The sequence below is a fragment of the Bactrocera tryoni genome, chromosome 1 (genome assembly GCF_016617805.1).
Source record: "Bactrocera tryoni isolate S06 chromosome 1, CSIRO_BtryS06_freeze2, whole genome shotgun sequence".
In the NCBI taxonomy this organism is placed as follows: Eukaryota; Metazoa; Arthropoda; class Insecta; order Diptera; family Tephritidae; genus Bactrocera; species Bactrocera tryoni.
This window is the reverse complement of record NC_052499.1, coordinates 72,311,659-72,339,655: the sequence shown is the minus strand read 5'-3', so window position 1 is coordinate 72,339,655 and position 27,997 is coordinate 72,311,659. Positions and strand designations below refer to the sequence as shown.

Below are 27,997 nucleotides of genomic sequence, written 5' to 3'. Positions count from 1 at the left end.
TTCGCTCGACAACAGCGAAAAGAGTTCTCTGGTTATAGTGTTCATTCGAAAATTTAAGCAGACTCTGCTCTGACAATAGTTACTGAAAGCGGGTGTGTGGTGGTTAATTTTGGTGCGCAAAATTAAGAAAATCCTATTCAGTGGTGTCGATTGCAAACGGTAGCTAAAAACTCTGTAAAATTAGTATAAAAAAAAACATGCTGTAAAAGTTTATCTGTGAATATTAGAAATCAATAGCATTGTAAATTCGTTTCGATCTCCGTATATTTGTATTTGCAAAACTTTTGTCCAGTGGTTCTTTAAAAAGAATTTCATGTTGAAATATTAGAAGTGTAAAAGTGGAGTTAATCGCAACTGTCTGGGCAGTAATAAATATATACGACAAATAGAAAATTTAACGAAGTGAAAAAGGGCGGAAAGGTGCATACAAGTGCTTTGCAATTGGAAATAAGCTAAGGATAAAATTCTAGTTGGAATCGGTCAATTGGTCGATTGGTTAGTCGATAATCATACGTACATGCTGGTGCGTGTGTGTGTGGTATCGGTTACGGAGTAGTGTGGTAGTGGTTAAAGAAATTGTCCAATTTGTGCTGTGTTGAGTGCTGTTCCGTAAACGTGAGAAGAGTATATAGATAGATATTGGTGTGGTGCTTTTCGAATAACACACAACGCGGTGCGACAACAATAAAATAACAACAACGAGCTATCGAGTAAATTTGTAGCAGACAGAGTACGTGTATTTGAACGCCGGAGAAGGGAGCAACGAGAAAGATGGGTAAGAAGAGTGCAAATTGTTGCACAAACGTGTGACAATACAAAATATACTAATTAAATTCGTCAAATAACAGTATACAAAGTTGTCGTCAATTTGCAAGTTTTTAAATTAAAAGAAAATAAAAAAATGAAGTAGTGTATGTCAAATATTCATTAGTTAAATTATTTTACTTTATTTTTGACAATGATCTCTAATGACGGAGAGAATCCCATACAATGTCATGTTTCTCTCTTGTACATAAACTCATACAACCATACATGTCCACTCCCTGTTTTATTTTCTTTGCATCATTTATCATGGTTTGCCTTCGTTTTGCACGCAATCTGATTGCTATACCGTGCTGTGTGAGTGTTGGATCCAATTGTTTTTCGAATTTTCGAAAATTCGAAGAATGATATCATAGCTGTGCCGTAGTTGTTGTAATTGCTAGTGTACGTCATTCATACTCTTATCGCTATAGAATTTCTTATTGGATATTCCCACTTCTATTGTAAATGCTTTTGAGCTATGCTTTCAACTCAATCACGCATTATACCGTTTGCTTTGTGTCTTGTTCTCAATGGCATAAGGGACTTCATTCAAGAAAGTAGCCAAGTGCATTTTAATGCTCAATGAATTAAATGATAAATTCTTATACTCATTAGAAACTCTTTATGGGTGTATACAAATTTGGTGCTTTTTTTGTAAATGGCTACATATGTATGTATGTATGTATGCATATTTATAAATATAGGAACAATTAAATTTAAAAAAATAATTAAAAAGTTAAATGCGAAAATAATATTGTCTAAAACTTAAAACAATGATCTCGGATTTTAACTTAAACTCTTTTTTTGGAGAAACTTTAGTATACCATCCCACGATTTCAGCCTTAAAAGTGGTATGGTTGGATAGGGCTGATGCTCCAGATTAAGAAAATATATAATTATAGCCGCCGCAAACTTTTAGTTATCGAGATATTTGCATATTAAGTTGAAAATTTCGCTAATTTCAATTTGAAATTTCTCGATTTATAGTAACTTTTTCATTCATATTATGCACTTTTTATACACTTACACTTCACTGCAATACTTCTACATATTTATTTTATTTTTATTATTTAGATATTTGCTTAAAATAAGCATTTTATATTTTACATAAATTTAATTACACACACAATAACAATAAGTGTTCCGTGTTGTCAAATAATAAGTATTGCCATATCTACACATTTATCAAACGAATAAAAAATAGGTTTATACACAAAATACATAAATCATTATCCCTTTTCTTGCTATATCATCAGTAAAAACCAAAAAAGGAGTTTTACTCGAAAAAAAAACTTGGCACATCCCGGTGTTGGATCGGCCAGGGTTATTTTTTTGAAGCGCGGCCGAAGGCCTCCAACGCAAAAAGGAGTTTGACTCGAAAAAAAGGATGACACACCCCGGTGTTGGCAGAGCCCGGTGTTGGATCGGCCAGGGTTATTTTTTTGAAGCGCGGTCGAAGGCCGCCAACGTAAAAGGAAGTTTTACTCGAAAAAAACCTGACACACCCTACTGTTGGCACACCCCGGTGTTGGATCGGCCAGGGTTATTTTTTTTTTGAAGCGCGGCCGAAGGCCGCCAACCCAAAAAAGAGTTTTAATCGTAAAAACCTGACACACCCCGGTGTTGGATCGCCCATAGTAATTTTTTTCCTGCATTTGAGTTTTTTTTATTTATTTTTATTGTTTTCAATCGTTTGGGTTATGGTAACACTTATTATTTGACAACACGGAACACTTTTTGTTATTGTGTGTGTAATAATATTTATGTAAAATATAAAATGCTTATTTTAAGCAAATATCTAAAATATTAATAAAAAATAAACATGTAGAAATATTGTAGTGAAGTGCAAGTGTATAAAAAGTGCGTAATGTGAAAGAAAAAGTTGCTATAAATCAAGAAATTGCAAAATTAAATTTGCGAAATTTTCAACTTTAAATGCATATATCTCGAAGACTATAAGTTTGCGGCGGCTATAATTATATATTTTTTTTAATCTGGAGCATCAGCCCTATCCAACCATACCACTTTTAACCCCGAAATCGTGGGATGGTATACTAAAGCCGACCCCTTTTTTATATTATTTTTAGATATTTTTTTAATTTTCTTTTTTATTTAGTTTCACAAAAATATCTGAAATACATACATACTACATACCTATGTATGTACATACATTGCTAAAAATAAATCAATTATTTTTCGTTATAAATTCCAATTTGATATGCAATTAGTCCCGCCTTAACTGTTGTGTGCCTTAAGAGATCGCAGAAACCTATATTTATGTATGTATGTAGTAAATAAAATCTCTGCTGGTAATTTAAAATTGGTTATTTTATGTTTTGAAGTGAACGATCTGTTCGAACTAAATATTTTGAAACTAATTGACTTTCATTTTGTAACTTACATCTACATATGTATGTATATATTTTGTTATTTATCTCTGTGCATATTTACTGTATACTTCACGCAGCGCTAATGAAATGAAAAAGTTTAATAATGAAAACTTAATTTAAGTACATCCGTATTTGTAAACTTGTTTGAAGAAATATAATTATACATATATACATACATATATGTACATACATGTATTGTTCTCGCCACTGTAAAGAAATATTAGAAGTATTAATATGGGCTTTTATATTTTAAATTATTTAACTACAACTTTAACTAATTATTTTTTATAAATTTTTTTTTAATGAAACGTAAAGTTTCTACAAAATTTTGTGTTTAGAATTTTTATTCCGTTATACATACATATGTACATACGTATCAGCAGTCATCTTACGAAGTATTCAAATATGACCTACTTATTTTGGAGTAAAATTAATTTAGCGGGTTCGCGGATTAAGTAGTTTTCATAGAAAAGAAGTTGCTAAAGCAAGTAAAATAATTTCATTTGGTCAGCGGCTAAAGAAATTTTCTTGTAATTTCTATTCCCTTTTGCATATTTTGTCCCTTTGGATCTGCCTTTTGTTATTATATTTGCTCTTTGGCGCAAATTAACATAATTAGCTTACACTAACAAAAATGCATATAAAGCAGGGTTTCACTCAGCTGAGATACTTATTTTGTTTAAAGATTAACTTAATTGTTATAACACGAAGAGTTGAGAAAGCTCTTGTTTTATATCTTTTCAAGCACTGATTACATCTCACACTATTTTAAATATTGTTTGATCTGATTATAGTCGGGGACCTGATTCGGTGCAACGCAACTTGTAATTTATATATACTATATTAATATACTCTGAAAAGGGTGCATTAAGTTCGCCATTAAGTATGTAAAATTCAGAAGAGACATCGAAGAAGATCGGGTGTTATCAAGTATACAAATGTTCCCGTTCGACTGTTACTGATTTCTGTATATAAAAGTTCCTCAGTTTTTGAAAGGAACCGTCGATATCGGACAATATTGGGTATAACTGCCATATAAATTGTTCAATGTAAACTTAGTCGTTTTATGGAAACACTTTTTATTTGACAAGATATCAGGAAACTTGACATGAATTATTGTCTACGGCAATGCTATAATCTCCGAACATATTGTTCAGATAGGCCCACTATAGCGCATAGTAAACATACAAACTGATAAGTCAAGTTAAAACATGTATGACAGTTTAGGTGGAGCCTAATTTAACGATTTTTTTTTAATAAAAAAATAAATCTTAATATCATTGATATATAATTGATTGTTTGATTACGTACTTGATTATTATTTTTATATCTTTAATATGTTAGCTTTCCAAAGATACACATAAACATTTTGTATCCAAATATATCCTCAAATTCTGGTATTTCAGGAATGTAAGATAACAACTCATTATGCTATACTTACATACTCCCCATCCTAAATATCTACAAACGCATACCCGAGTAAATACACATGTACATATTTACTTGCATTTTTATCTGTACTTGTCAGTATGTATACTTCTATCTTACATTGTGTCTTCGCTTGGATTTGGCGAAATGAAGCGATTGACCAGAGTTCGTGAATGTGGGTCACCTGCACTTGACTCTCTGCCAGTTAGTTCAATTGAATTTAATTTTAATTTCCTTGTTTCTTCTTCAGCTGAGCGACCGAGCAAGCGGCGGCGGCACACCTCTGCTCATTTTTACACGTTTAATTTACTTTTTATTTAATTTTTTCTATTTACGAGTATTTGTCATTTACTTCCACACATTTGTCGCATCGCCAGTGCTATCACATAGTACTTTAGGTACTTGGATCGGATTGAGAGAGTGGCGTTCGTACTGGGTACTCGACTAAAGTGAATCTGACTGTTAGAAACTGTGGCAACAGCAACAGCAACAAAAACAACTGTGACGGCAACAACATAAAAAATGTCAAACATTACAACATTACACAGAGTGTAGGGCAACCGACGTCTGAGTGTGTATGTATGGGGCGGCAGCGCAGTGCAGGAATTGTGTGGGAGCTGTATTAGGGTGTGCATGCAAGAAATGGGCTTCCGTATGTTGGCGAGCATTTTGTTTTTGTTGTGTGTGTGCTTTTTTTTGTCAGCAACGCTCCCATTGCATGCCACAACAGAAGCAGCTTTTGGTTCTTAGTAGTCAACAGCGTTGATCATCGGGGAATGGCGTTGACCTTTTGACATCCAAGTAATATCAAAACTTTTCGTTTCTCAATTTCTACACACAATACTCTGTCTGCTGATTAAATATTAAAACTTTACTATAAAAGTTAATATTAATTTCAACTTTAATAGTAATACAATAAAATACATATTTTCCATAAATGTTTTGTTAATCCATCGAAGTTTTCATATTTTATATTTATATTAAATGGACTAAAATTTCTGTAACGATTTCGGCCATGTCGATTATACTATATTTGCTACAGAGTATTATAATTTTGTTTAAATAACGGTTTTTTGTATCACCTAATCGAAATATATGTGGAGTTGTGTCTGTACATATGTATATAAATATGTATGTATGTACATATATAGTTAAATTTTGGATGACGTGGACTCCTTCTGTGGAGTGCTTAAAATGCATTACTCGATAATTAAATGATCCAGAGGAATAAAATGACACTTAAGGGGGTTAAGTGAAGCGGTGTAAAAATTAGACAATGGGCATGGCACCACCCACGCTTATTTTTTATAAGCTCTAAGAATTATGACATAAATTGTTTATATTTCTTCTTTAATGGCGTAGAAAACGCTTACGCGGTTATAGCCGAGTTGTTTCTTCTTTTCGCAAGGTGGCGGCAATTCCAAGCCAGGTCCTGCTCCACCTGATCTTTTCAACGGAGTAGAAGTCTTCCTCCTCCTCTGCTTCCCCCGGCGGGTACTGTGTCGAATACTTTCAAAGCTGGAGCAGAGCAGATACTTTCGTCCATTCGAACGACATGACCTAGACAGCGTAGCCGATGCCTTTGAATTCGCTGAACTATGTCAATGTCGTCGCATATCTCATACAACTCATCGTTCCATCGAATGCGATATTCGCCGTGGCCAACGCACAAAGGACCATAAATCTTTCGCAGAATCGTCCATGCCTCTGCACCATATAGCAGGACGGTAATAATGAATGACTTATAGAGTTTAGTTTTTGTTCGTCAAGGGAGGGTTTTACTTCTCAATTGCCTACTTAGTCCAAAGTGGCAGCTGTTGGCGAGAGATATTCTGCGTTGGATTTCGAGGCTGACGTTGCTGTTGGTGTTGATGCTGGTTCTAAGATAGATATATGTATGTATTTATTTAATATATGTAAATAACACTACTCAGCAAATCTAAAGAAAAAAATTGCGACAGATGCGCTAGGAGGTCTGTGTGGTATTTAAGGTGTCCTGATTATGAATTTGAGTTAACAAATTTTCATTCACGTACAACTATTTTTGCTGTTTACACCCCTTGACTATAAAGCAATAAATCCTACGGGTTAGCAAATTTTTACTATCATTTTCGGTTTAAGCAACCCAAAATTAACAGAAAGCAGCCTCTAAGATCAGGTAGCATTACTGTAATCTAGTGTAATTTATTTATATACTTTTTTTCAAAGCATTTCTTGATTATACATATTCATGCTTAAAATTGTGTCAATGTCTCACGCCCGTTTTTCCTCCTTCTAAGTCATATCTGAACGGATTTTATTGCGACTGCGCTAGAAGAGTTGTTATAAATTACGTAAAACTACGGAATCAACAGCTGATAAAATCAAATAGGCAATGCTCCAAATAAAAAAGAAATATAGGTCATTTGTATTTCTTTGAAAGCCAAAATAATATTCGAATTATATATATAATATATAAATACTATGTAAAAATATATTTTATTTATAATTCTTGAACTGAAGTTATGTTTGACTTATTATATCGGCGGTTATTTGCCCAAAACAGCTATTATTGCCTTTCACACTCAATTAAATATTCATTCAGACCTACATGTGTACACACATAACCTAACATTAAATGAATGAACTAAATACATACTAAAGTATGTTTATTTCATGTACATACGACATGGAATGTATTCGCTGACAGACATATGTATATATATACATATGTACATAACTACATAAATGTATTCATATGTACATATGTATATGCACACGAATTTGCTTATGTATATACGTATGTATGTAAATATGCATACACAACATTTACTTACAAACATTAAATAAGTAATTCGCATGTATGTACATACATACATATGTACATACATATCTGCTCAATTAGCGGCTCCGGGTGACATCATCGACTCCACTTGAAGGCTTAACCATGCCACATGAGCCTACAAGCATACATACTAAATATTTGTATATATGTATGTATGTATGTACATACATATATTATATTGTATGTACATATGTACATACATTTCTAAACATAAATTAATATGAAAACGAGGAAACAGCGAAAAACTATAAAAGTTGTTAAAATGTTTTTATTTTATTTTAAAATAAACAAATACGTACACACGTCGATTTCGGAATCAAAAACAATTTTATTCATACATGCAAACATAAATATGTACATACATACATATTTGTACAGTTACATGTGTGTGTGTGCTATTGTTCTTGTCATTTGTTGATAACGCCGCTGTGAGAACTTCTGAGAACAAATGAAAAACTTGATTACATAATATTAACTACGCCCGACTTGTTTTAAGCAAAAAAGAAAGCAACAACAATACACAAGCAATAAAAATCATACTTTCCAGCGAACGAGCATTACTATTTTTTGTTTTTGTGCTATATCGTGGGGTTAACGAGTGTTTGCCGTGATAGCGAGAAGCGGCGTGAAGAGAGCGTCAAGTACATACGTCAAACCATGACTTAACCAACTGAACCTGCAAACATTCACAGCTTTTTGTTAGTTTGCTCGTGCACATACGAATTCACATACAGTTGTGTAAAAAAAATTATGTTTGCTGAACTTATGTTATTTACTTTTGATCGTTTCTACTTTTTCCATAGATATTTATCGCCAAACTCGTTTTTCAACCCAGAATCAACAAATTTTAATAAAATTTATTAGATTTTCTTTATTTATATTTTTTTTCGTTGAAAACCACTTTGTATTTCTACATACATATGTATATGACGTCATCTCAAATTTGGCTCTATATGTGCGTATGTATGTGTTTATTTGAAAATGTACGCACAAATGTATGTAACTGTTAGAATGCGTTATGGAAATATTTTTTTGTTTAATTTTTCAAAGTGATTTTTACTAAAGAAACGTATTTATTAATAATTTTTATAGAAACCATAAACTTTTTATAGCTAATTGGAAGTTGAACATAAATAAATACATATTTATATAAAGACCTTATTTTATAAAAGGTTATAAATACAATATAATTATTAAAATCATATCTAGACAGCGACTCATTTGACCGACCTAACCACATACTTATGTATGTACAAACAATCTCCCACTATATGTACATATACATAAATGTAATTGTATTTGTATATATGTATGTATGTTCGAAATTGAATTCATTTACCGCACAAGTACTTAAACGCTCTATCAAGTAGTTAGAAATGTGCATTTGCGTATATATGTATGTATATGTACATATATGTACATATATGCACAGCCGGCGTGCACATTCACTCAAGTCTCCACCTGTTTGCCATGTGTAAGTATGTGTTTGTGAGAGAAAAGCAGAGCCGTCATTATTGCCTTATCATCTATGGATAATTGAATTTTCGTTTTTTACTCTATGTATTGCCTTTTTCTTTTTCTGAAATGAATTGTATTTCATCTTCAAACACTTTTTATAATCTTTCGCCAGTGCAATGTGTGTTTGAAAATAATAATAAGTAAGGAAGGGCTAATATACTCTTACAATTTGCAGAAATTAAAGCCAGAGAAATACCTTAAGGTGTAAAACGTGTACCAGAGAATCGGAACCCAAGCAATTTTGTATATATTTTTCTTCTTTATTGGCGTAGACAACACTTAAGCGGTTATAGTCGAGTTTACAACAGCGCGCCAGTCGTTCTTCCTTTTCGCTGTTTGGCGCCAATTGGAGATTCCAAGTGTAGCCAGATCCTTCTCCACCTGGTCTTTCGAACGGAGTGGAGGTATTTCTCTGCTTCCTCCGGCGGGTACTGCGTCTATAGTCTCAGAGCTGGAGTGTTGGAGTCCGAAAAGCTTGACTAGAGTTATTCTACGTTGGATTGACAGAGCTTTTAGTAGTTTATAACAAAACCGTTATATGTGGAGCGAGCAGGGTTATCTTCCGATGTAATCCATTTTCACACTTTATCTTTAGCGAATTTGGTTATTTTGGCTTGAACGATTTGAGAGATATGTATGTACATTAAACCTTGTCCACAGATGTCCCCTGTATCAAATTAATGTTTAATATCTTAAGTTAGTTATTAGTATTTTATGGGACGGACGGACGGACGGACGGACAGATATACAGTCACCCGGATTTCAACTTTTCTTGTCATCCTGATCATTTATATACATATACCTAACCCTATATCTATCTCGATTAGTTTTAGGTGATACGTACAACCGTTAGGTGAACAAAACTATTATACTTTGTAGAAACATGTTGCAAGAGTGTAATTATACCATAAATAAAAAAAAAACACAATATTTTCTGTGGTTTTAATACATATGTATATGATCTGCTAGATATATATGTACATATAAACATGTAGATAAGCTAAAAAAGTTTAAGTTAAGGCAAACATTTTTATTCCTTAAGTAAAGCTGTTATTTTCGTTGTATTTTTAATTATAATTGTAGTTTTTCTATATGTTAAGGGGTTGAACTGGTATGACAGACAAAAAAAGCCAATTTCGGAAATTTAAAAAATCGAATTTTTTAAATTATATTTGTACATATGTATGTACATATTTTAAGAATACACAGCACACCTTTTGAGATATAAATTAAATATTTTCTTTTACATGCGATCTCCGGCGGCGCTAAAAACAAGTTCCCTCACTGCTACAGTGGTTCGGCCTGCTGCGTGGATAAAACATAAAAACAAACACTACTAAAAGATATTGTCCGTAAAATGACCGAATATCGCAAAAAATATCAAAAATTGTCAAAAGTAGTGGAATTTCAAGAAAAAAAAATTTAAATAAAATGTTCGTCGTTTTTGACGTGGCAAAATTAATTTTTAACTGAAAAACGCTTACTTTTAGAAGATTTCAGTATATTATTTTTAAAACTAAAAGAAAACGGCGTGTCTCGAATAAGTTATTCAAAATACCTCAAATTGCCCCCATTAAATTAAGATGACTTGAGCTATTTTCGCACATTGACATACTTGTAGATATTGTATGGGCTATTTAAGAATACATATGTATGTATATATTAAGAATATTTATGTGCGACTATATTTAGTGTATTTCTTCTAAATTTGCTAAATTCGGTTGCTATTTTTTTGTCTGGATTAAGATCCAGAACGAAGCATAGACATCTTAAGTTTTTTTCTATTTTTTTGTGTATATACATATGTATAAAACATGTATGTTTATATATATTTTATATTGAACCATTTTTATTCTGCTTAGGCACAATTTGAATTTGTTCTCTATCGCCGTCAATTTTTTTGTTTATTTACTTATGTATGTTCATTCCTTTCCACCTACATACATATGCATGTATGCATGTACTTACATATTATTACTAAAATTTGCCAAACTAAATACCTTAGCTGTGACTCAGTAGCAAAGAAATCGAGAAAAAACATCATATAAAACTTTAAACAGTTATTTATAGCAACTTGTTCAAAATAAAATGCCATTATAGGCCGCAAATCGAACGCATTCACATACATTCATACATCCCATGTTTGTACATGCATAAGTAAGTATATTTGTGTATGAATCAATTGACATTTAAGATAATAAGGAAATATATACTTTGTTCTTAATATATACTCGACGATCTGAGTGTTTTAGTGTACATAAGTGCCTATATCTTGTTCTTTAAAAAATGTTTGCTTAAGAAACACCTTCATTTCTACAATTTAAAAGCACATTAATAAACTTAACTCGTGACTTGCACGGTATAACAGGCAAAAATTTTTCATATTATGTTAGTGGGTTTAGTAAAATAGCAACACCTTCAAGTAACATGATCAGTCGAAATTTTATATAACACACCTGCACTTATTGATTACTTCTTATCGCAGTTAGTATGTATTCTATTCGCTCACTCTTTTATATCTACATACATATATATGTGCATATAAACAGTGATTTCTATGTTGATGACATTTTGATAGAAATTTTATTGCAGTCGGCGATAAAGAATAAATGAGCGGGTGACAAATATTTGGTAAATTTTGGTAAAAGTTCTCAGAATTGAATATATGAAAAATTTATGAAAATTCAAAAAAAAATGTTTTATGAAAGTTTATTTTATTTCATTCAGCAGCTAATTCTCTTTTCTCTATATAATAATCAATGTATGTACGTATATTATTATTCAAGATTTTTTAAGTATTAGAACGATTATTTGCATACATACATGCATATTTCTATACGTATAATGTTCAATATACATACAATTTTGCAATTATGAATCTATGCATTCAATACGTTCTAATACAAAAAACACACAGAAATAATATAGATATTAGCACCTAAAGAAGCAGGGAGCAAACCAGCGAAGAAAACAGTGAAAAGCAATGTGAAAACACACCCACAGTTAGTCACAAAATTGAATAGGTATACACAAAGACTTACAGATTATACAAATAAACACAAAATATTTTTTTTTTATATTTTGCATACCGATGGATATTATGGTTTTTTATCTTGTTATATACATATGTACATATATGAATGTGTTACATAATTACTTTTGAGATCGGTTGCCGCACAATGTCTTAAATATTTGTTAAGTATTCCTTACTCCTTGAAGTAATTTTGTTTACTCTTGTAAGATTTCTGTTCACAAATTTACTCAAATGTGAAGTTTAAACTCTTAAATTGTTTTCACTCGCGCCATCTTTATATTTCATATTTTCAGACAAATGTCTATACTGTTGCTTAGAACATTGCTTTAGTCATACAATTCGGTGAAACCCCAAGGTTTATTTTAGTCTGAACGTTATAATAAGCTTATAATGCCACACATAAGCTTGGAGGTTTATTTACATAAACCAAACTCACGTCTTTCTTTTATTTGTAGTGTGATTTTCGGGTAAGCGCCCAGTTACATACATATATCATATAGTTATATGTCATTATTTATAGTTTAGCTCACCGCTTCAGTTAATTTAGAATCACTAATTTTACGGATTATTTGAGGATCTTTTGTATTATTCGAAGATAATTTTCCAATATGATAATTTTAATTTCTATTTCTTAAAAGTTGCGTATACAATAACAAAACAACACAAATAATTCGAATTACTAAGAATCTATTTATAGTTCAAAAATTGATATTACCTAAGCAAAGTTTCTCACCTCACACATATGATAACTTATCAGTTGCTATTTTATTTTAATAAGGTCAATGCTAGAAATACTAGTTCTAAACAGGTCGTTTGCCAGCTGATTACTTGAACTATGAATAAGATCGTTTTATTAAAGACTCAAATCATCAATGATTTATTATTTAATAATAATATTTTATATATGTATTTATTTATTATTTAAACAAAATTTTATGAGTAATTATACTTCAAAAAAAAGTATCTTTTTTTCTAATTGCACGTAGAATTTTTGAAGTAAAATAAATTCAAAATTAAAATATCTATCATAACGGTATTTCTATACTTCCAATATTAACATGGCAAAGTCTGAACGATTTGATTACTTTTCAATAAATATATAAAGTTAATAAAATATGTTTGAAAAAATAAGAAACATAAAAATCAGATCGATTGTACCATGGTTTAATACTTCGACGAATAATTATGATAATATGAATAAATGAGTAAGGAGATCGCAAATCCAGCACACGTAACATGAATCCATACCGTAGACACTAATAATGCGTCAATATTGATGTTTTCAACTAATTATAATTGTAAATTAAATAAGCGGGGTTGTGTAATTGATATACTTATTCTCACATCAAATATTATTTTCAGCAACAACTTATTAGAATTTTGTGACATTTGTAACTTAAAGTAGCTGACAGAAACAAAATGAAATTTTCACGAAAAATTCCGCTTACAAATTATATAGATTAGAGAAACAATTTCCTTAATCCCTACACTATTTTCACAAAGTAATTAAGTATTTGAGAATATTAATACCAGATCCTAACTTTACATACACTTTGCAGTTCATTTCGTATTTTTAACTCAACTTTTAGCGCCATCTTCGCTCTCCATCTGGCTATGTATAGCAACGGGACGAGTTAGCTTAAGCTAATCCAGCGAATGACAATATTTTCACTGCAAAATTACTGTGAATGCATATACGATTTTATTGCCCTACTAATCCCTATACAAATCGTGAGTTCGTTGCGTTGTAAATGAGTTGCTCCATTTATTTACTTTTTTTATTTTCAATCCCACTGCATGCATACATTCACACATGAATGCAAACTGGGTATGCATAACACAAGTGGTTGTATTTGTAATTTCTCTCTTTTCATTGCGCAACTCTACGAAGCATCTATTTTCGTACATATTTTGTTTTTCCAGTGGGCAGGAATTTCACTTCGTTCTATATGAAATTCAAAAATATATATGCATTCATATACTATGTACATTCGTCTACAAACACACGCACGCTTGTAAAGTTTCACAACTAAAAGCACGCGTAACATAAATTATGATGTTCTCCACTTAAGAGCTCATTCTTCAAGTAATATGCACTGTATTCGTATACATAAATTGGAGTTCTTGTATAATTATAGGAACTCCTAATTAATCTGATGTCAATGAACAGTGAAAGAACTTTTTGTATTGTAAGTTAATGAGCTTTGAATAGAGAATATTCCTTAGTATTATATTTTACAAAGATAAACTCTCGACAATAGTGTTTGTTTTTTTTTTCGTTGTTTAATGTGGCAAAAAAAGCGATTTTTGAGACTTGAGTTTATAAATTAAGCGATTACAATTTATAAGGCTGTGACTCAAAATTATTACGTTAATTTTAAACGTTTAACTTATCGAAATATGATTTTTTTTTAATTTCACACCATGCGTTCCCTTAAACTAATACATATGTTTTCATATAGCATAAGGTGTGATCAAACATTGCAAGAATAGTACTTTTTCAACCTTATTTGTTGTCTATAAAATTTTCATTCTTTTTTTGTACCTTTCCTGTTTTTTTTTGTAAATAAATATAATATGAAATTCATAAATTTGACATTATATACATACTTATTGAAGTGTTTCAATCTATTTATCATAATCAAACATTGAGAACACGGCCCTAAATCTTTTAAGGGGTTATATACAGTTAGAAGGCCGAAAAAAGCGAACTTTCCAGATTATTTTCTAAGAAAACTTCTAAATTTATTGATCTAAAAATTTGTACACATATTATGGTATCTTTTAACTGTATTTTAACACTTAGTATTAGTAAAAATATTTATTGGGATAGGAACTACTACTACTCTTTAGGAGCTCCTCTCAAAAAATCTGTTTTGCGGTGAACTGGATTCCCTGAAATTAAAAAACAAGCATATTTCGTAAAAGTAATGTTAAATAAGAAAAAAAAGTAAAGCAGATCGAAGGAATAAGCAAAACAAATTTTTAGACAAAACGACGGTTTCTAAAAAAATCGATTTTTGATTAAAATTTCGGCTTTAAGTTGTTCATAAAACAACTATTTATCGGAGAGAAAAAATCTTCGTTTAGATATATTTTAGAAGCTCGTCTTAAAATTTGAGACTAATCGGCTTAGCCGTTTTCGAGTAATGTTGGTCAACGACTTTAAAAACACCATTTTGAGAAAAACGCGTTTAGAGTTCGGCCTTGTGACGCCTTTTCAAATTTGCGTGTAACTTCGAAAATATTCACCGGAACGATACAAAATTTTCTGTGTGTATTCTTAAATATACTATGTATGTACATACATTAGGAAAATAAAATAAAAAACGAATTTTTGAAAATTTTAACTGTACATAACCCCTTAATAATTCTGATTGGAAATTAAAATATCTATTAATCATAATATCGGGTTGAAAAAAAGTTTTTCCCAAAATACCATTAATATTAACCAACGCAATTAAAAAAATTGATTAAATTTAATATGAAATGTTATTATACCTAATATTTTTATAAAGGAATGCTTATTTTTCAACATAATTAAGCACTTTTTGTCTTATTTACATACATATAATTGGTTTTAATTTGTAATTGTAAAATTTTTATTTTATCACTTTTCATTCCGGTTTTTGATTTAGAAAAAAAATGTTCTTATTTTTTACTCCAACTTAAATGATTAAAAATTAGATTTTCATTGGCGGATTCATTTTTTTAATCCAAATTTTTTCATTGATAATTTCGCAAGCCTGCTTTGAGTTCGATACTATTAATCAAATATGCAATTTTTTTCTTATTATTTTATTACAGTTTGTTTATATTTTTTTTTAATTTTAAACAATTTTTCAAATAATATGACCGTTTTAACGACTTCAAAACACACAAATTAAATTATGCAGCTCGTTGAATAATTAATACTAATATACTTAATTACTTACAGAACTTCTCGATTTGATGCTTTGATTCAATAATTGATGCTTTAAGCTAACGAATATATAAAACGGTTTTCATGTCAGAAATAGAGAAACAATGGAAACCATTGAACTCTACAATAATCTAAAATTAATAAATAAATGTAACCTTGACAATATTTTGTATCCCATAATGAAAGTAAAATGTAAAAAGAGAGAGATCACGATCGAATTTCACATAGTGACTTAACGCCGCATTCATTTGATCATATTATGTATGTACATACATACATATGTACATATGTACATATGTGTTTTTCATATTTATACTCTTGCAACCAGTTGCTACAGAATATTATAGTTCTTTTAATTTATAATTTCATAAACAAATATTTGACGAAAATCTGATTTCTTTAAATTTTATTTAAATATTTAAAAACCTATATACATACATATGTATGTATACACTTCACTCATGTATTGCCTGAAATAATTAATAACACTCAACGAGGCCAATAATTCTTTTAAAACATAAAGCAAAGAGTTCAGGCAGGAAGTCACGCCATTATTGTTACCATTATTATTACAATACACTTACATACAAAACCTTCGTTTTCAAATGTGTTTCTTCATTCATACTTTGAACTTGAATTTAATTAAATATTGACCGACAATTTGTTTTCGTGTATTTACATGTATTATTCGTTGTACAGACCATATGTAATACATAAGTATATACTGTGTATGTCCATAGCTGTTCAAATGGAAATAAGTAATTTTTTTTTACTTTTTTGTTTTTGTTGGCTTAATTATAACCAGTACGCCATATTTTTTATGTTGTATCTTATAAATTTCTATTTTTCACATTTTTCATGAAAATTACCGCTGAAGACATATTTAAATACATACACAGATATCTGTAAATATGGCCTTTGCCATGTTTTGTTTCATAGTAGGAAGTTCAAAAATTCGCGGCCTGTAAGCTGTGGCTTTGTTTTATGTATTTAATAATTTTTTTGTTTTTTTTTTACTTTTTAGAAATTTATTACACATTATGCATTGTACATAAGTTTGCTATGTGCATACTAAGATACTTGACTACATGGGGTCCGTAGTCATTATAAAAACTATAGGACTTTTTGGAGGTTAATTTTTCACTTTTGTTAATTTCTGTTAAATCTTTTTTTTAGTACAAACGTATACGTGCTTAATTAATATTAGTTATGTAACGCCATATATGTACATATGTACATACATATGTATGTATGTATGTAACTTTTATAAAAGTGCACGGTGCAGACACGGCCTTAGTTTTGTGTGGAAATCTTTTATGAAAGTATGTAATGACTTTACAATTTTAATGATGATGTACTTCCTGAGTGAAAGTGCAGTAAACTGACCGAAAACCAAATGTTAGGCATAACACATGTAGTCTTGTCGTTGTTATGTTAACTGTTACTCGTGGTAATTAAATTGACGAAATTTCCGTTAGTAATAAAAATGCAAGTTAAGTTGAACATCACATGCATAAGTATCTCTTTCATTTAGAAACTTAAAAAAAATTGTTAGGGAAATATCTAAAAGCAATTATTTAAAACAAATTGCTCGTGAATATACGTTTTTTCCTGTGAATCACTTTTAATTTAATATTTATGATGAAATTGCATCTTGTAATCAAGTACTTGAATTCCTCATCTCATTAGCTTATTTTTATTAACTCATTAAATTATTAATTTTTAACAATTTATGAAGCATTTCTTATCAAAAAATTTAAGTTGCTGCTTCAAATTTATTTATACATATTAGGAGTACGTGCTTATAAATATATTTTAGTTAGTGACGACAAACTTTATACCTTAAATATAACAATTATATTATATGAAAAAATTGCAGTAATTTAGATACTCTATTGTAAGGATAAATAATATCAAACAACCGTTTCTACTTTTGATTAGGGGGCTATAACCACTTGCAATTTAGATAAACGAGTTTATATAATAAATATATAGTATCTATAAAGTTCAACTTCCTTAAATGAAATCACCATAATCCACAAAAAATCGAATTAGAGAGACTTTGAGTTATGGAAGGAAAATTGTATGAAATTTGACTTCTATTGCTAATCAAGATTGCGAGTTATGTAGAACTTCTAGTTATAGAAGTTCAACTGTATATGAACATTTATAGAATTTAATATATTTTAACATTCTGCGAATAGTTTTAAAAATTGTTGGTTCCATTACTTCCGCTGAAAGAGTTTTCTGCCTAAAGTTGTCTCAAATTTAAAAAACAAAAAAAATTAATATTTCAAGTAAAGATTGATGGACATAGCCAAAATTTTGATTTTTCAAAAAAAGTGACTTAAAAATAAAAAATTGTTATTCAAAATCTTATTCCTTCGATCACTACCTGACAAATATATCTTCATTCTTTCCGAAACGCGTGAGAAATTTTCTTCACCGACTCTGGAAACATCATTTCGAAAAATCGCGTTTATAGTTTGATAGCCGTTTACACTAACAGCGTTTTCTTTTCTCGACGAAAATATTGCCTCATTATATGGCAACGTTGTACAAAATATTATAATCAGCTGTTGCATTGTTTTCGTTCATAATTAGAACATATAAGATAATAAATTTTTTAAACTGTAATTTGCGAAACTAATCAAAAAACGCTTATCATTTAACACATTTTCTTTTAGTTCATTAAACAACTTTGAAACTTTTTAGAAACCATAAATGAAAATTCACAGGGCAACTGACACTCTTACGTTTTGAGACAGTAGAAAATGTTTCACTTTTGCCTGATTGAAGGCAATACTTTGAGAAAGGAACACGCAACTTTGACAGCCCCGGGCATACAGCAGTATATATGCAACATTTTTGTGAGAAAACAAAACGCTATAAGTTAAAAATTCATACAAAGTTTTACCATTTAATAATCACTTCATTGAGTGACTACCTCGTTTTGGGTTGCAAAAATGTACAACAATCATTATGCGGAAACTCTCATGTTAACCCACTCATTGGATTCTAATAATCCTAAGTTGTTCATTTGAAAACAATTTTTTCGAAATCGTGTGGCATAAATGCCAAAATATTTAACTATGGCAAAAAAAACACACAAAAAACAATTAATTCGCACACATACAAGTACAGTAGAGGCCCGCTAATCCGGATTCCACTGTAATCCGGACAGGGTTAAAAAACTCAAAATTTCTATTATGTCCCTTGTAATCCGGACCGACATTCTCTATCCGTATTCTCTAATCCGGATCACATGTTTATTATTCTCTACATTCGCTTTTATGCTTATTGGTTTAAGTTATTTTTGCTTTTTTGGAACATGTGTATTATTTGTTATAATAAACAAACAGATATTTATAAATATTTTTTCATAATACATAGTTCTGATATGTCTTTGGTAAACCGGATTTCCTTATATTCCGGATAGGGGACGGTTTTAATTGATCTGGATTAGCGGGCCTCTACAGTATATCATATGCATGTGTATAACCCCCAAGAACCAAAATTAATTTAAAACACAACCTGTTTTTTATATTACTTCACATACATTCAGACTATGTATTTTATTGCATTTAAGTCTTCAAACCAGTTGCTTTTATTATTTGTTAAATAAACTAATTTGTTATATTCCACCTTTTTCATTTTAGGAAAGCAAAAAATTTATTGTGCAAAATGCGATAAAAAATGCTCGGGCGAGGTGCTACGTGTGGCCGATAAGCATTTTCACAAAGCTTGCTTTCAGTGTTGTCAATGCAAAAAGTCGCTCGCCACCGGCGGATTCTTTACCAAAGACGGTGCATATTATTGCATTCCCGACTATCAGCGTCTCTATGGCACGAAGTGTGCCGCTTGCCAGCAGTATGTCGAAGGCGAAGTGGTCTCGACCATGGGAAAGACGTATCACCAAAAGTGTTTCACGTGCTCCAAATGTAGCAACCCTTTCAAATCTGGAAGCAAGGTGAGCTTTTGATTTCTCAATTTTTGATTATTTTTTTATTTTGTTAATTCCCTTTGGGTTTGTTTGTAGGTAACAAATACCGGTAAAGAGGTTTTATGTGAAAAGTGTATTCCAGCGGCTACTTCATCACCCATACGACAACCGAATGCTGCCGATGTGTCGCGTAAAGAAGGCACGGTTTCACCAGTTCCGAAAGCTGAAAGTCCAACACGGGCCACGGCGCACCAGCAAATGACTAGTGGCGTAGTTTCTGATAAGGCACGTTTAAAGGAGGATTACGACCCGAACGATTGTGCTGGTTGTGGAGAAATGTTGAAAGAAGGTCAAGCACTAGTTGCACTAGATCGACAATGGCATGTTTGGTGCTTCCGCTGTAAAGCATGCAATTCCATACTAAATGGCGAGTACATGGGTAAGGATGGTGTGCCGTATTGTGAAAAGTGCTATCAGAAGTCATTCGGTGTGAAATGCGCTTACTGCAATCGCTTTATTAGTGGAAAAGTGTTGCAAGCCGGTGATAACCACCACTTCCATCCAACCTGTGCACGCTGCACAAAGTGCGGCGATCCATTCGGTGATGGCGAAGAGATGTACCTACAAGGCAGCGCAATTTGGCACCCGCGTTGTGGCCCCGGGCCATCAGAGTCTGGCATTATTTTAAATGGTGGCGGACCAGCGGTGGGTAATGGTGCCTTTACGGATACAGAATGCGATCGCATGAGTTCGAGTGCGCTCAGTGATATGGTAAGTATGAATGGTTCGGTGTTGTGTGAGAAAACATATGTGCTGTGGGCTAACATTTTTATATTGTAAATATATGATATTACATATATAATAACGATTGTAAGCTTTATCGGTAAATTTCTAAGTTTAAAGCATGAAGAGCAGCACACAAAATAATATTGCACTGTGCACTTGTTCACGATTGTATAGCTGCACGTTTCACCTATTATCTTCCCAACCACCCTAAATCTAAAGAATATAGAAGGAATAAAACAAAAACAACGATGCATTGGACGAACACATTACCGCCCTTGAGTGGGTGCATGCTTATGCCTAGCATCTTTCGTTGGATACCATGTCGACGATCAAACTGTCTACTCCGCCTTCAATTTTCCCAGGAAGTCCTTATCCACCTGAACATCCACTTCCAACTTTTATTTATAATTTACTTCCGTTCTTATTGTTTATTATTTTAATTTTTCACATTTTGAGCTTGCAATGGTTTTCTGTTGTTTTCAGTACACGCGCTCCAGAACGCCGAGTTTTAATGGTTCACTTTATTCTTCTAGCCGCAAGGTTTGTTTTTTCTTTAAGTTTATTTGGTTTTTACTTTGGTTTGTACATAAGTAATATGCATATTTTTTCTTAATTTTGTATTTCTAAGTTTGGCTTTCTTACGTTTGCGCTTTCGATAAACACATGCAAAATCACAAGAATTAAAATAAAATAGCATTTATATTCACTGATCAAAAATGTTGTTTAAAAGTAATAATTGCTTAAATAATTAACAAAAATTAAAAAAAAATAATAATAAAAATAACGTAGTTTTACACGCATATCTTATTTCGTAACTTCTTTAACAACAGTGTGTTTCATAACATTTTACAGCACTATCGTACAGTTAGCCCTGGTCTAATTTTACGTGAATATGGCCGACCGGGCGGTGAAGATATTTCACGTATTTACACATATAGCTACTTGACAGATGCTCCACACTACTTACGCAAGCCGATTGATCCATATGACAAGATGCCTTTGTCGCCACACTTTCATCGGCCGCCATCGTATGCCACCAGTACCGGCGGTTCAATGGCTGGCAGTCGGCCACCTTCAAGACCACATTCCCGTAGTCGCAGTGCAATGAAAGTGCTTGTAGATGCCATCCGATCGGAGACGCCACGCCCCAAAAGTCCTGCCATGAACAACGAAGAGCCCATAGAGCTGTCGCACTATCCAGCGGCAAAGAAACCACCACCAGGCGAGAAACCGAAAATCGAAAGAGATGATTTCCCAGCACCGCCTTATCCATACACAGATCCGGAGCGTAGACGCCGTTACAGTGACACTTATAGGGGTGTAGCTACTTCCGATGATGACGATGAAGTCGACAATATGAAAAATGGCGACGTTGATACGTATGCAGTAACAGGAAATGTACATATATAAAAGCAGAAGTGCTTAGTTTTTTTTTTTTTCATCTTACAGACGTCTACAACGGGAGGCTGAAGAGCTTGAAAAATTGAATTCAGGCATTGGTTCAGCCATTGCAAAAGATTTAAAAGAGCACGCAAAATATAAAAAATGGAAACAACAAAATTTAGACCCGAGAAATGCATCGCGTACACCCTCGGCAGCCAAAGAACCCATACTCAAGCTAAGGTTTGCTGAATTTATTGTAAAATGAAATCAACATTTTTAATACATTTGTGGTTTTCACTTTTGCACCGCTGCGAATAGATACGAGTCGCCTATTGGTGCTTCACCATCACGAAATTTAGATCATCAGAAGCCTTTCTATGAGGACGAAATGTTTGATCGGTCGACTAGTTACAGGGGATCGTTAGGCAAATCGCTTGGTAATGCACCCAGCTACAACGGTAAGTAACGAAGACAAATGTGGTGCATATATAAAGATATAAGGTTAAAAAGGAAATTAAGTCCAACTTTCGGAGAAAATGTCTTGTTTTAGAAACTGAAATGCATATAAACGCCCCTTTAAATAAAAGAAAAAATTGAGGCTTAGCAGATGTCTTAACTTCCTTAGTAATAAATCGTTGACTTTATACGAAAGTAATAAGATTTGTTGGTCCCTTGTGAAAATTATACATTTTGTAATACATATGTATAACTAATAAGATTTGCTGCTCTCTTGTAAAAACTATATATTTTCAAAGTGCGCCTAAAAATATTCTTCACGTCAGTAAAATTTGGTTTTACATATCTACAGTTAAACTTCATTTCATTAAGTTTTTGCAAAGCATTATATCTGTGTACTAAAGTCCGTTTCAAAAAGTGGTTATAATTTTTGAAAATTTGAATTGTTGATATATTAAAATAACAAATGTTTTTTTATTATAAATTACGCTACTTATATAGTTCTTTTCAATAACATTTAAACGGTTATTTTTGTTTTGGGTCCATTATAAATGCATAATTCTGAATTACATATTTAAAATATAGCGATACATTCCTACCGATCTGCACCAAGACCAGGATATGGATTGAAAACGTCTACTTTGCCGCCATCTATTCGCAATGGCTATAGCTCCGTAAGTTTAATAAAAAACAGTACAGTCTCATTTGGTGCAAAAGTCATGCTATATACTCGGCTCGTTCAATTTGTTGGTGATTGGTATTGCTACGTTTCATACTGGAAACAACCCATTTGTGATTAACATTTTGTATTGTTGTTATTAACAACGTCTAGCTGGACATAACCTATAAACTACAATATATGTATATAGCAAAAGGTATTTTTATATACACACGCGTTCACTCGCTCAAATCTGTAACTGTATCGATGCAGGTACTGCACTTCCGGCGTTGTTCACTTTTTTATTTTACTCGAGTTTTAAGTTAACCCATTTTGTATAGTGTTATATAAATTAATATAAAAAAAGTTATTTTTATGCTTAAACTTACTTGTTAACAGGGTTATATACTTACTTACATTGTAAAAACATAGCTAAAATATAATTATATACTACTGAGTAACTGTAATTGAACTTTCAAAACTATTACTGGAAGAATTTTGTTATATATCGATTCCGATTCTAATTGAGGATCACAATTGGTCAATTGTATTATTCCCTTACTATACTATACACATATGTATGTATATGATTTAGCGCCCTCTGACCTCAAGTAAATTATTTGAATATGATATAAAGTTGCGGCATTTACCGTCAATTACCTTATTTATAAAACATTTAAAAATTACCCTTACTTATGGCCTATTGTTACTCACTTCCAACTCTTCCTCTGAATTGTTACTATATTTTTTCTTTCAATGCTGCTTTTGGCTTGCCTTCGTGTATATCTATTATCCGTGTGCACAAAATTCACATACGGTACCGGACAACAACTATGCAAACAAAATAATAATAACAAATAAACAACGTATATTGCAAATAAACAACAACAACGCCATGAAAATGTGTATTTGTATGCTGTTGACTGCTGATTACTACTAAATTATCTAATGACACAATGATAACAACGTGCAATTCTCGTTCATCCTCATCAAATGGTAAAACTCTTCATACTCGTCGATCATTTTTGATTTTGAAATTTGTCAATATATCACCATATCATATGCTTCACCTGTAATTCATTGAATATTTGCTTGGACGCTTCATTCTAACATCAACGTCATCAAATGTCTTGTGATCAACAACATTCTCTCACGCCTGCATGACCACTTACATACATATCACATGCTACTACATACGTACACGTTTACGATTATGCACATAAACGCACACACTCGCATATGTTTATGTGATATACATATATGAAATATATATGCTTACATACAACTATTAAAAAAATAGTGGTGAGCGCCTTGCGGCATGTCCCTAAACCAGGATACGGCTTGGCTCCACGCTCACATACATTCAGTGCATCCACTGCGGCTGGTGGTACTACTGCTGTGCACCCTGTTGCTACTGTAAGCGCTTTCAGTGTGTTGCTTTATTTCAATCTGCCTAATAATGCCTTTTTAATTATTTTAATTTTTTTCATACTCCAAGTAAATAGTTGTTTGTGTTTCCTATTTTATTTGTTTGTGCATTAATTTTCATTTAACTTTTTTTTATTATTTTTCAGCCGAATAAATGTGAATAGTTAAATTATTATTATTATTATTTTTTTTTTTGAAAATACCATATAGTGTCGAAAATATTAGTGAAATCTTCATTATATAAAATAAAAGAAGCTAATTTTTGTATTATTAGGTTCTTCATTAAAATGATTGAGTTTGCGAAGATTCATACCCTTAATAATTACCATGTAATAGTTCTTAAATACTACTTAACCTAAATACTGATTGCCTACTACTTCTTATGTAACATAAAAAAGTGATGTCCTTATACATATATCGTCTTAGATCTTTTCAACCTTTGTTTAGAAAGGGCTACTAAACAAGCTGCATATTGATTTCATCTCCGCAAACATTTCCTAAAATTAGTCTGTTCTTTCACAAAAGTTAATGTAGCTTCAATATTTTCAAGGAATGTATGTATGTGCAGTATTTTTAGAAATGAAAAAAGTAGTAGTAGGCTTAGAAGGGTTGCAAACAATGTATTTAATTTTTTTTTTAATTTATAATCCCGAAAATCTTAATAAAAAAATTTAAAATTTGAATCCCAAATACTGGATTGAAACAAAAAAGTTTTAATCCAAAAAAAAAAATATTTTTAGTTTTTAATCTCAAATATGGGATAAAAAAATTTGTAAAAATAAATTGTTTAAGAATTTACATGTTTTCGATTTTGCACTTCATGCTCTACCTTTTGAAAATCTTTGGAAAAGAAACCTTAATAAGATATAAACATAGTCTAGCTCCTTTTCTCTTAAGAAAAGATATAAACATAGTATAGCTCCTTTTGTCTTAAGAATATTTAATTGTCTTTAATTCTAGCGTTACAGTTAGAAGTATTTAAGCTTTTTAATTTTTTCCAGTTCCTAATTTGAAGAGAATTTTTTTTTATTTATTACTCGATCTTAAACTAAATATTTTCTCAATTGCTAATCCAAAATGTTTAGCTTTAAAAATAATATTTTTAATTTTTTATCATTAAATTAAAAGCTAGAATTTTCAATATTTAATTTTTAATCCCGGAAAAAAAAATTAAAATCTGATTTTTATCCAAACAATTTGAATTGAAAAATTCGTAATCCTGGTTGTAGTTGCTTTCACTACAGATTTTCGCATTTTATGTTAAGATATTATATATTAATTTTAGCCCTGATTTATATTTCAAAAAGAAAACCACCATTATAAAAAATTAAGTTTATGTGAATAAATTTATTAAAAATGATTTTTAATAAAAAACATATGTATTTTTTACCAAACATACATACATACATATGTACCCTAAGCACACATTACAAATTCATTATTTTTGTTCCTCTTTGATATATTTATATTAAGGGTTGGTTATTGTTTTAATATTTATTCTTAAATCGAGTTTATTTGTTAATTTACTTGGCACGGCATGAAGTTGCATTATTTGTTTTGGTTCCTTATTTGCACCTTCTTTGTAGTCTAGTTTTTTTTTTGCTTCACACAAGTTTACTAGACATCCGCACATACCAATATCGATTCACTACAAAAACCCAAATTATTGTTGTAATATTCATACATTTTGAATTCTCACTCTTGCCACTCATTAGGATTTTTCATATGGAGGTCTTGTGGATAAAACTCATAGTACAGATTTAAGTTGCGGAAAATCAGAAGGTAAGCAAGCGCCTATTTCAAATAATAAATATTTTTTATTATAAATTTCTTTCATTTCTTTTTAACCCTATTTCATGATCAGCTTCGGTTGATTCCATAACTGATGGTGATAGACGGGCACTGGTGAGTATAACATTAATATAACAACAACAACATTAACTCAACTGTGAATATTCATATTAATTTTTTTATTTAACAGATGGGTGGCGAGCTTCCCGCTTCTAGCACATATTCGGGTGTATTGTCCTATCATTATCCGCAAGCTGGTTTGATTCGTCGGAGTTTACCCAACATGGCGCACTCATTGCTCGTACATGAGCCGGCTAAGATTTATCCTTATCATTTATTAGTCATCACAAATTATCGTCTACCAACAGACGTTGATCGCTGCAACTTAGAGGTAACTGCAAGTGCTACAACATTTTTAACATTCACTCAAATAAAAAAAATTCTCATTTCAATCCTTAGCGTCATTTGTCGGATGTAGAATTCGAACATGTGCTGCAATGTTCACGTTCCGAGTTCTACCGACTGCCCCAATGGAGACGAAACGAGCTGAAGCGACGAGCTAAACTATTCTAAAAACAAAACAAAATTTATAGTAATAATATTGAATCAGCATTTCTTTGTCGGATAACTGGCTGGATAAATAGGACTGTCTCAACCCACACACACATGCACCTGCGATTGTTCGTAGTATAAAAAGCAATTGAAAGCATATACACTCAAAACAAAAGAGAAAAGAAATTACAAACGATAATAAAAAGTATAAAAGTTCGTCGTATACACTTGCTTTTTTCATAGTAAAACGATATTTACGAGTCAATGTCAATAGCTTCGCTATTCACATCTGCTACACTCACCAGAGACAAAACTATTGAAACTAATAGCTAGCTGCAAACGAGAAGAAGCGTCAGAGACCGCCTGCCCCCTAGTTACCAAATCGACTACCAACTATCTTCTTATAGTGAATAAGATTAAGTGGAATTGCCTGAATGCAAATATTGACCGATAAAAAAAGAATCAATCTGACAAGCTTTACAGCTTTCCATTACGAGTATACAAAAATAGTAAAACTTAAACTAAATCTGAGCTTTTTCTATTTTATGTAGCATACATACACACATACATATATTACTTCTGTTCGCAATTATATTGTATTTATATAAACATGTATTTTTACATTATATTAAAAGAGAATGTTGCGAGAGCTTATACTACGTATGTGTTGCATATGTACGAGACGTACACACATACACACCCATATATATTTGCATGTATGCTGAATTCTATTGATTTATATATATTTTCATTTCCTTTATGCATTTGTATTTATTCGCGTATAATTAAGGCGAAATAGGTCGAAAAGCAGAAATGATGCTAAATTACTAATTTGCTTTCTAAAAACAACACAAACAAAAAATTGCAATTAAGATAAAAGAACACGCTGAAAATCTGATAATTGCATAAAAAATATGTATTTACAAATATATGCTTAACATTTATTTAATGTGAAATATCCACTCTTTTGTTTGCTGACGCTTAACAAAGTAAGTACAAATATATATTTTTACAGTTTTTTTTTGTGAATTTATATTGCTGTCTATCAAAAAATATAAAATGTGTATACTTATGTAGCTA

General features: G+C 31.4%; 1 protein-coding gene across 6 annotated transcripts; it reads left to right on the top strand.

The window, feature by feature from the left end:
* Window positions 1-5: 5 nt before the first annotated feature.
* Window positions 6-27,873, top strand: LOC120782737 (actin-binding LIM protein 2). 6 transcript variants are annotated; one of them, XM_040115173.1, is made up of 12 exons: window positions 6-775; window positions 19,580-19,890; window positions 19,960-20,634; window positions 21,133-21,189; window positions 21,502-22,028; window positions 22,099-22,272; window positions 22,351-22,490; window positions 24,447-24,562; window positions 26,290-26,356; window positions 26,439-26,479; window positions 26,556-26,756; window positions 26,825-27,873. In XM_040115173.1, the coding sequence occupies exons 1-12, from the start codon at window positions 772-774 to the stop codon at window positions 26,936-26,938; spliced, it is 2,427 nt and encodes an 808-aa protein (XP_039971107.1). In that variant the 5' UTR covers window positions 6-771; the 3' UTR covers window positions 26,939-27,873. The 6 variants fall into 6 exon arrangements, with proteins under 6 accessions (XP_039971107.1, XP_039971124.1, XP_039971151.1 ...); XM_040115182.1 differs by lacking the exon at window positions 24,447-24,562 and adding an exon at window positions 23,074-23,162 and having other exon boundaries at window positions 7-775; XM_040115190.1 differs by lacking the exon at window positions 21,133-21,189.
* The last annotated feature ends 124 nt before the right edge of the window (window positions 27,874-27,997 follow it).

Coding starts and splice junctions, on each gene's coding strand:
- LOC120782737 (XM_040115173.1), top strand. Junction 21,190..21,501: donor TTTATTCTTCTAGCCGCAAG/GTTTGTTTTTTC, acceptor AACATTTTACAG/CACTATCGTACAGTTAGCCC. Junction 24,563..26,289: donor CTGTGCACCCTGTTGCTACT/GTAAGCGCTTTC, acceptor GCCACTCATTAG/GATTTTTCATATGGAGGTCT.